This window comes from Neophocaena asiaeorientalis, unplaced genomic scaffold, assembly GCF_003031525.2.
Source record: "Neophocaena asiaeorientalis asiaeorientalis breed wild unplaced genomic scaffold, Neophocaena_asiaeorientalis_V1.1 scaffold273, whole genome shotgun sequence".
Classification (NCBI taxonomy): Eukaryota; Metazoa; Chordata; class Mammalia; order Artiodactyla; family Phocoenidae; genus Neophocaena; species Neophocaena asiaeorientalis.
Window position 1 is genome coordinate 1,552,896 of NW_020171827.1, and position 11,042 is coordinate 1,563,937.

The following is an 11,042-nucleotide window of genomic DNA, read 5'->3' on the forward strand; positions in this document are numbered from 1 at the left end:
GTGATGGTGTTCATGGGTGGAGCCTTTGGGAAGTGATTAAGTTACAAGGATGGAGCCTCATGAATGAGATTAGTGCTTTTATATATGAGAGCTCCCTAGTCCCTCCCCCCATGTGAGGATCCAGTAAGAAGTGTGCGACCGGAAGAGGGCCCCGCCTGACCACGCTGTGGAAATCGATTTCTGTTGTTTACAAATCTGTGATATTTTGTAATGGCAGCCCAGAAGGACTAAGACGGTATCCTAATAATTTTTAGACAGTTCGGTAAACCTCATGCTATTTGAGTACATTACAGTTTCATAGCACTTAATTGTCTGTTGTAACACTGTGAAAACTGGCTGACAGTACGTGGCTGGTTTTCATAAAGAATCCTGAGAATTCAGTCTTCTCGGTAGCATGACCAGCACGATAAATAATTATCTAATTCTTTGATTCTAATAACCTGACCCAGAATAATTTGCTGTGATGCTGAAGTAAGCTGTTAACGGTCTTCTTTGTAATGCCAGATTCTGCTATTTGTGACAGATTTTAATAGGAACTTCTCTCAACGGTAGGGATGGATTTTCTTTTGATTTTCTGTTAAAATGAAGATAAGAAACTTTGACAGATTGCCTTCTTAGATTTTGACATCTCTGTGGAGTCTGTTTTTATTTTTTTAAGATGAGACCCATTACACCCAAGCATGCATTAAAAAGCTATAAAACTAAAAGAAGACTGCTATGGGATGGATCATTAAGAACCATCTCAGAAATGAATGGAATGGATGTGGGCTTAGCAGTTGCTGTCGTAGATGATTCGGCACTTCAGGAGCTTGAGATAACTGTCAATCTTATGTGAATCCCTGCGTAGGCAGTGGAGCAGGTTATAAAAAGCAAAAAGGCGCGTATCTTCATCGGCCATCTGCAGGGATGGAAGTCCCGACCACACCGAGTAGACCTCATTCTCCTTGACTCCAGGATGAACCTAAGCACCCAAAGATAATGACTTATTATGCGTTTTATTAGTATTTGCTTATCTTCGTTCCTTCTAATTATCAAATTAAGTTTTGGGGAGGACACATGAATATAAAACTCTGTAGACATAGGTTTTGGAGCCAGCGTATCAGAAATCTGTTAGTAATTTACAAACTAGAAGCAGAACTCAAGTGTAAGTTTTCTTACATGTATGTGATCACAGATTAAGGATATTTGTACAGGAGTAAAACGATGGAGAAACCAAGCTGCTGTTTGAATATTCATATGAATGTGATCAAGGGACACAGTTGTATCACTTGAACTGTTTCATGTCCTGAATCTGTTCTCTGAAATGTACTTTTTACCTTATTTCTTCTGAAGGTCACCATCATTACATTTATGTTTCCCCTGCTTTGAACTGATTCTCTTCTCCATAGAGCGTGTGTTTAAAGACCTTAGAAATGATGCGGATTGTACTAGATGGTTTAAGGGGCAGATAATCTAGCGATGGCTGTGACTGACAAGATCTTCTGAAATAGTCAGGAGGCATTCACATTCCACCCAGGACAGATAACCCCCTGATGTCCATGAGAAATATCTGCTTTCTCTTGATGTCTCTTAAGTGGGAGGTACTGGGAAAACTGCCTATAAAAAGGGGGTCCTGACAGCAACCCCTCAGTGGTGAGGGGTGGGTGGTAGGGTGGGGACTGTGAGCAACTGAGCACCTTGCATCTTCATGCTTGTTACCCTCTGTGGGCTGGGAACCCCCGGAGAACCAAGAGACCAAGTAACCAGCTTGGCAACTAGGGATGTCATCTAGTTTGGAGAGCTTCTAGCTATAAACGTGGGATAACTGTAGACCCTGCTACACTAACTTCCTGCTGCAGAGTAAGACCAGTTTTTAAACCTGGGATTCCTTATTGGAATTTAAAGTTTGTGTGTGTTGCCTTGCTTTTTATTTTGGTGCTTGAGCCCTAAGACAAAATTTACTGTGCAAAGGGCAATGATATGAATAAGAATAAATAAGTAAGCGGTAAAAAAGAACAAAATGAAGTATTATAGAACAAATTAGTGACCTCAGAAAATAGGCCCACAGGAATGAGGAAAATAACCTGAAAATCTAGGTGTTTATTTCATATGTCCCAGGGTAAAATGTGCTTTGTATTTGCAATGGATATATTCTTATCCCCTGAAAATGACAAAAATGTCACAGGATTAACATGTACTTTGTACACAATAAGAGAAATATAAAATTGCTCCTATTATTAGGTCTATAATCATATATTTTTATTTAGATTATATATTATTTCTGAGAACTTCAGGAAGCTGCTTAGATGTTCCCTCCCTCATGTTGAAATTATCCCATCTAAATGGAGATTTATTTATCCCATTTATTTTTCCCATCTAAATGCATATATCAATCTAAATATGATAAATTACTTGGGGAGATTAAATGCAATGATTAGAGTTTTTATTTTGGAGCCCCCTCCCAAAAAAAATTTCAGATGGGAAAACTTTGTGTAAATTACAAAATAAAAAAAACATTCCAGAAAAGGAGCATCTCCATCTTTTGTGACCCACTGAAATCTAGTGCTTGTGGGACAGCATTCATGCTGTGGCCTCCTCTTTTCAATCTCCTTCCTTCCCTGACAGATATCTCCAGCAGAGCAGGGAGGAGTGGGGAGAAACACCATCCAATCTGGTTTTGACTTTCTCTTTTCTTCCTTCCCACTCTCATCCTTTGGTTTGAGGAGGACAGAGAAAGAATACAAGCAGACTTTCAGTAGCAGATGTCCTGGGATACTTTGAAGAAAACATTTATTTTGCAAATTCTGTTCTGTAGTTCTCTTACCCTTGAAAATATTTCAGCCACCTGTGCCCAGGAAAAGGCAAGCATTTGGTGGAATTGTGTGCAATGCAGGGAAGGCTGCACCTGTCAAAAATCGTAGTAGAATTCTGCTTCACTTACAATAGAATCTGTCACTGTGATGAATGACTAGGCTCTTGCTTTATTTAATAGCAGTCTAGAATATAGGAGGCCTGCATCTTGTTCTTGCAAAGTGAGATATTTCAAAACTCATTCCTCATCACAGAGGTCCCTTCTCTCATTCATGAGAAAACCAAGGAAGCCTTCAAGAGGCTGCTCACCTGGCCAACTATCTTCTCCATGCCTTCTAGAAGTCGTTTGTTCTGTTCCTCAATCTCTATGGCTCTTGATAGGATAGCATCAGGGGCTTCTTGCATACCCCGCACCTCAGTGACCAGGTGGTACAGAGGGTCATTCCAGGAGCGCAGCACGCCAAGGATCATGCTCAGAAGGACTTCATGCTAAGTGACCATAGGAAGCAATTTCATTAAAATGAGCATAATACAGTGGCTTTAGTCACATGTGATTTTTGTGCAGAGAGGCTGACCTAAAAAACTCTTTGTTATTCCTGCGTGTATACAAAATTTTTTGAAGGTGGTAAAAGTATAAAATGTAAGCTATTTGTTTACATTTTGCTAAAATTTAAAAATATCTGGCTTATTTTTTTTCAATGCTTTTATTTTTACTTATTTGAATTTTAAACCCTGCAAACCGGTTCATCTGTATGTACCATTTTTTCTAGGTTCCACATATATGCCTTAATATACGATATTTGATCCTTGCCTCCTTTGTCATAGGTAAGTTGACCATAGGTGCATGGGTTTATCTCTGGATCTGCCTTATGTAAATAACTAATTCTTCTAATGAGTTCTAATTTATAATGTAAAGAATTTTGTTTTTACCTCGGAAATTCGACCATCTACTTAGTGAGTTCTTTATATTTGAATACTTTGCTTGTCCAGGGAAAGAAACCTAAGTATTTTGTTGGAACTCAGTATGTGCCTGGAGTATCTACCCAGGAAAGACATATTCCATCCATGCCCACATCATTTTCACCCAAAGATTCATTTGTATTAATGAATCAAATCATGTATTAATATATTCATTTTTTGATTGGTAATTTTATTTTATGATATTGGAACAAAGAGACAGTGAAGAAGACATGGCATTTAAAAACATGCTTTCCTTAATCTATCCCAACACCAACCCCCATGCTGCTATTTTGTTGACATGTGTAGGTGCAGAAAATGGCGCAGTACTGTCTTTAGTAACAGCATCAGTGGGATTCACAATGGAGGGTGTTGCTCCCTAGTTTACTACTACCAGGATCAGGCATGGAACTCCAAGGGGCTGAGCATCTCTGATTTAAAATGCTTACTTTCTTGATGTCCATGAACTAATCTACTGGTAAAGGAAATGAAGAGTGGAGAAGAATCAAATAGACATTGCAATGGAAGCATGACTAGAATGTGAGAGAAGGAGTTGTAAAGAAATATAGGCTGTATGGTGAGTGGCACATATGCACTGGGCCATTGTAACTCAATGGTTAAAAGTGAGAGCTCTGAGTTAGATGAAACCCAGACTCACTGCTTCCTAGCTGTGTGACAGGTGCAAATTCCATAACTTCTCTGAGCCTCGGTTTCCTTATCTCAGGAAGTGTAATAACAGTACCTGTGTTATAGGATTTTTTGTGACGACTGAATGTAATAACGCACATAAAGTGCTTTGTAAAATGTATGGCAATGTAGTGGCTCTCAATACATTTTAAATTTATAAAAAATTCTCTCCTCCTTCTTCACCTTCTTCCTTCATTTTATCATCATCGTTATTAATGAGCTTACTAGACTGAAAGAATGCCGGTATCATTAACCAAGTTGTAGAGAGAGAACAGATTGTATTTAAGAGGGGATATATGTGAAAGTATTTAAAATCATGTGAGGACAGTGGTTCAGGCAGGGAATCAGAAGGGAGAGATTATGATGATAAAAAAATGGAGCTGGGATAAATGAACAGGCCTTGATATACAGACTTTGTTGTCATCAGAACAGAGGCAATAGTTGCGGTCATGAGAAGCAAACCATTTTATAGGACCTGATTTGGGGAGAGACTTGTAATTAAGAATGAGAGGTGACAGAGGAGTCAGTGAAGAATGAAGTAAGTGTCAGAGAAGTAGAAGCAGAATCAGGAGAGCCTTGAAAGTCAGAAGCAATGGCTCGAATGGTACAGTGGTCCGTCATGGTAAATGCTGCCCATGTAAGAGTCACTAGTAATGGGGGATACATCAACTGGGTTTGCATTTCTTAAGTACCCATGAATTTTGCAAATTTAATATTTTACACGTGGAAATCCCATTCAGTTCATGCTTTCATGCAGTAAAATATATGCAATCCTAGGTCTAATGCATTGGTTGAAGTATGTTGTCCGCATGGACAATTTATAGGTCATTTATTTTGCTGCTATCAATCTTCAGTCAGCACTTGATTTTACTCATACTTCATCAAGTGCAGAATGTAATTTCTCTTCAATAGCTTGTTCTTCCTCCACCTTCCTTTGCATGTGCTGTTACCATTACTTCTAATAATCTGCAGCCTGGTAACACCCGTGGACTATCTCATTTGTTTAGGTGAAAAACCTGGATAAAAGACTCACATGGACCTGTTGGGCTTGTTCTTTGTCTTCAGGGGTGGAGAGGGAGGAGGTGTGGCAGCTGTTGATAGCCTTGGTAATGAACCCTCTGCCCTGGGCGTACCGTTTATCCTGGAAGTGATCAAGCAGGTTTACTGAGTTAGTGTTGTTTGGGCATTGAATAAATGAACCCATTACCAGAATAGTAACACATTTGATAGAGGTATCATTTTTTTAATGAAAGGCACGTAAAAGTCATTCTTTGTCCTACTTTTTCTTTCCATTATCTCTATAAAAATTTTTTTTTCATCTAACTTTTCTAAATTCCAAGCTCTTCCCTTTGCTATTCCCTTGTTTAATTTCACCCTTCCCACAAGTTATTATCTGGAGAGCAAACACTAAAAATACCTCAAATATGAAATCTTAAATGTTTTATTAAGTATCATCTTTTTTAAAAGTATTTGCACCAAATATAGTGCATATGTACCTGTATTTAGCCATTTAATCTTTTGTTCACTGTGGGTCGGAACCAATATACTTCCTTAATAGGAGTTATAAAATGATAACTTTTCTTTGACTAATCTCTGAATCCACATGCCTATAGCTTAGTGTTCATCATAGATGCAGACTACAATTTTGTGGATGGTGACAAAATGGCAAGTCAGAGAAACGTGGCATAAAATTCTAAGAAATACTAAGCAATGGACTGAGAATAAGAATAGAAAAAACCAGCTAACACATTGATAGAGAAAAACTAATCTTTAGTAAAACTTGTGAACATTTAAAGGGATTATTTGTAAGATTTGGAAAAAAGGTGGCCAGTTAAAAATGGAGAATGAAAGAGAAACTGGTGAGTAAAAAGAACTACATGAATTTAATACAGACATTGAATACCATTTTTTATCAGCTGTTTGCTCTACTATGTCCTCCTTGATTGTCCTAAAAGAGTTAACTTACAACTTTCAAAGTACCTTCATCAGAAAGAGAATAATTGTTTCCAGTTCTAAACCAACCCTTCTAGTTGGTTCTAAATCTATTCACTGCAAATCTTAGAACAATAATTTGTAGCATTTAAGAAACTATCATTATTTGTTTTCCTGACATGGATTCAGCTTCATTTACCATGTTCAATCCACCCAATTCACTGCAGTGCAGTTATTTATCGGGTATCTACTGCGTGCTAGGTGAAGAATGCCCAGAGAGACACTTAAGGACAAAAAAGTCAACATACTTCCTTTTCCTCAGCCCCACCTAAAAGTGCTTTAGGTCAGGTGCTGTTATGGACTAAAGGTTTGTGTCTCCCCCAGATTCCTGTGTTGAAGCCCCAACCCTCAATGTTACTGTATTTGGAGAAGGACCTTTATGAAGGTAGTTAAGGTTAAATGAGCTCATAGGCTAGAACCCTGATCCAATGTGATTAGTGTCTTCATAAGAGAGTTTTCTTGTTTTCTCTGTATCTCTGTCTCTTTCTCCCCCGCTTACCATGTGAGGACACATGGAGGAGCCAGATTGGGAAGAGAGAGCCCTTACAAGAACCTGACCGTGCTGGCACCCTGATCTGGGACTTCCAGCCCCCAGAACTGTGAGGAAATACATTTCTGCTATTTAATCCACCTAGTCTATGGTATTCTGTTATGGCACTCCAAGCTGACTAATATAGGTGCTTTAAAAGTTATTTTGGAAATTAAAACAATAAAATGAAGTAAAGGAAATTGAAAAAAAATTATTACACTCTATAAGAATCTTTGAGATTTCATGAAACTGACTCTTTCTTCTACATCTTATGAGCTGATGCCTTCTTTGACCTAGAAAGTGTATTATTTGAAATTTGACTGGTGCAGCTTTCTTGTTTCCAGTGTGGTTTAGCCCAGTCACTTACGTGAAGGCTCTTTGTGGAAAGAGGCATGAAGTGCAGTACTTACAAATTCGTTGAACATTTCCGAGGAGAGGTTATGGATGTAGTGGGACAGGATGACTGCGCGGTCAAACAGGTCTCGAAGGGACACCTGGCAGTTGACAGCCCCGCTGGGACAGATGGGAAGGGAGGCCACACTCTTGCACAAGAGCAGATTTGACACCAGCAACAGCAGGAGCAGGAGTGACCCTGCTTAAATAAAAAAAATGAGCCACTCTGAGATGATCTATTCAACTGAGGTTATCAAAAGCCATCCTGTCAAGGGAAGCCTTATCTCTCCCCATTGCCCTCTGCATGATTTGGTACTGAAATAGCTGGGGTGGGAAAGAATCAACACCTTCTGCTGTGTAAATTTAGATGTATAATCATATTTGCACAGATAGGTAGTTTGAGAAGTAGGTTACTCCCTGCATTTTTGTATTGCTCCCAGAAGTGCTTCTGTGCTTTGCAAACATTTGGAGCTGAAATTAATTCTGAGCCGGAGTGTTTAGGTCATTCTCTTAAGATAGTTTAATGTCTTGGAACTTTCTGCAGATTCTCAGCAGCCAGGCTCTCTAGGAGTTTGTAATTTTTTTAACTCTATGTTGACGAATGCTTGCATTCTAGACACTGAAATGGCAAGAATAGCACAGTTGATCTCTCTGGTTTACTGTCGTGCCTGATGATAATAACACATGACCGACTGATTGCTAATATTGAGCACAAAGAGAATTCTAAGATAAAAAGGATACTGTAGCCTGGATCTGCTAACTCACCTTAATAACCCCATGCATTTCCTTCATACTTTGCCCAAAGCTTTAAAAATTGTTTTAAATTTGTGTTTCACAATAACCCTGTGAGATAGCCTTGACTTTATCTTCAAATTATATTAATGAAACAAGAAGACTTAGAGAGGGTGAGTAATTTTCCCCAAGTCCCATTATTAGCAGATGGAGGAGGCTGGCTGCCAGTGTCATCTTTTCACTTCCTCATGTCACATCACACACGCGTGTGGGCTCTCGGTCTGTGTGTGTGTAACAGGGACCACATCGGTAGCTGTGATGACTCAGAGCTAGCAGAGGTCATCGCCATTACTAGTAGAGAAAAATACTTTGATTGCATGACAGTAGTGAATCTAGAAAGTTGATTTTATCAATTTGTTCTGCTCTATCTATAAAACACTCACTTTAAAGATATTTGACAATTACCAGAGATGATTTAGTCACCAATTTACTATCTCAGAAGATGGACAAATAAGAACCACTAACATATCAATAATTTACACTTCCAAAAGGAAAGAAACAATATATTAAAATCACTTTTAACTTCAAACTACTCCAAAAGACTATAAAGAATATAAAATGTGTTTATCAGAAAACTCATTTGCTATGGAATCTTCAATAAATGTAACTGGAAGTGTCCAAGATAAAGCTAGGCAAGTGCTAAAAAGATTTATGGTGAAAAAATACCTAACCCCAAATACCTGAAAATATATAAAAGAATATTTAGTATAGAATATAGCTAAACAACCTTTTAGCTGCAAAATAAAAAAATATTAATGTTGTGAGATGATTCATGTAACAGACTTTTAATTTTTCAAAAACATGTTTCCAAAGAGTTTAGTTTAGGTACATTACAGTCATGTAACATAGCTTATTAGATGTTTTATCTACAAGTATAAATAAAAAGTGCTTTGCAGGTAGAGGCATTGGAATAGTATTGGTTCTAGGAAATTCATGACTGGATAGATACTCTTTAATTCTTTCTACATTTGTCTGTACCTTTATCATCTGAAGGATTTTCATAGTCTAAGATGAGATAAAAGAGATAAATGTTTCTGTTGTTTCATGAAATAAATTTTGTTACTAATTTCCTTGTCTTGCAATTTCTTTTTCTTGCAAATGTCAACCAAGAAAGTAAAGGTAATTAGTTATTACTAGCCTGTTTTTTCTTTTATAATGTCATTTGGCTTAAACCCAGTCGACAAAGTATTGTAGGAGACAACTGTGCTATCATTGTCTATATTATGGCTTCAAAGTTAAAAGTTTCATCAGGCTGACTCATCTTGGCCAAACCACATAAGAGGCCTGGGAACTAGAAAATGTTTGTTTCTACCTTCTGGAGTTGTGATGACTTGGACTCAGAGACACTTTTGGTCTTACTCCAGTCCAGGTTTTCTCACCTTTGGCTGATTGACATTTTGAGCTGGATAATTCCTTGTTCTGGGGGCTGTCCTGTGTATTGTAGTATATTTAGCAACATCTCTGACCTCTACCCACTAGAGACCAGTAGCGCCCCTGCCCCAAATTAAGACAACCAAAAACATCTCCAGACATTAACCAAATGTCTCTGGAAGACCCTCCCCCATTTGGGAACCACATTCCTAGTCCCTTCAACAATTGATTTCTAGAGCAGTGATTAGATAGCTCTTCTAAACTCTGTAATGCTGAAACCTCTGAATGAGAGAATATTAGCTACAATTTCAAATGAATACCACCACAGGAGTGTTGATAAAGCTAGCAGCTCCGTGAGTTGCTGCACATACCTTTCTGTGATGAACCTTTGTTGTCCATGGTGGTGATGATTTCGAAAAACACACTTCACCAGAGAAGATCTGGTAGTCCTACAGCTTTCTCTTTCCCAGCTATTGGCTTTATAAGCCTTTGACATCTTCATGAATATATTTAATCAGGCATTCCCTTCCCTTTTGCCAGTCATCTATTTCCGTCATCGAGATTATCCCCATAATTTCAAACATCAAATGGTATTCTATTTCTTATTCATATTCAGGAAGACGTACTGGCCAGAAATGAACATCTAGGAAGGATTTTGATTAATTAGACCAAAAGGAAATGAGAGAGATAATGAAGGTGAGATCTGGAGACTAGTTTGGGTTAGAGGACCTGTAAAATTATAGCAGTCATTTACTTTAACATTTACCTTTATTTCTCTGCAGTTTCTTGAATATAGCATTATCTTTCACTAAGGTGTCGCATGTATTATCAAAGGTTATTTTTTTTTCATTCAAAATTGCTGGGTGAAGTCAAAATTTCAAAACTTACACACTAAATACCAAGAAATATAGAATAAGGATGAGTAAGATTTTCAGTTCCTGTTATACTCAATACATTTCCCTCATTTTTTCTTGATTTTTACACATTCTGTTTTGTTCTTTTAAAAATGACATACCTCTGTGGTAAAATGTACATTTTCATTTATCTCTTTTGATTTTAACATTTAGGTAAAGTTATATTTTCATCCCCAGTTTACAGATTGAAAAACAGAGGATTGGAGATATTAAATGTCAAGGATATAGAAGAAGTAATTAGTCAAGTTAGATGCTGAAAGGATTGTCGTTTCAAGAGGAATCAGGGGGGATGTGAAGAAGGCTGGAAAGTAAATCCTTTAACACACGTTGCCCCTCTTCTAAGATGAAGAAAAAAGTCACCCCTGACCTTAGGGGGTTTATCCTGGGGAAGTGACACAGTGATTTTCAAGGGCAAACACACACACACACACACACACAGAGCCTGGTATATAATGCAGTAAAACAAAATTCTAGACAGTCATGTCCACTTTCAAGGATAGGGGTGGACAAACTGTTACTAACCTATGGTGGCTTTATTTCTCTGACCTCGAGCTACTCTGGAGCCAAGATGACAAAAATTCATCTTTCATGGGCTCAAAAGTTCCACTTGCCTTTTA

The 11,042-nt window shown here is 37.9% G+C and overlaps 1 protein-coding gene across 2 annotated transcripts; it reads right to left on the minus strand.

Moving 5' to 3' along the window:
- Positions 1 to 614: 614 nt before the first annotated feature.
- On the minus strand, positions 615 to 9,967 carry PRL (prolactin). 2 transcript variants are annotated; one of them, XM_024740389.1, is made up of 5 exons: positions 9,883 to 9,967; positions 7,366 to 7,547; positions 5,468 to 5,575; positions 3,100 to 3,279; positions 615 to 961 (listed from the first exon to the last, which is right to left on the minus strand). In XM_024740389.1, exons 1-5 carry the CDS (start codon positions 9,908 to 9,910, stop codon positions 770 to 772), a joined length of 690 nt encoding a protein of 229 aa, XP_024596157.1. In that variant the 5' UTR covers positions 9,911 to 9,967; the 3' UTR covers positions 615 to 769. The 2 variants fall into 2 exon arrangements, with proteins under 2 accessions (XP_024596157.1, XP_024596152.1); XM_024740384.1 differs by having other exon boundaries at positions 621 to 961; positions 7,366 to 7,550; positions 9,883 to 9,963.
- Between the last annotated feature and the right edge of the window lie 1,075 nt (positions 9,968 to 11,042).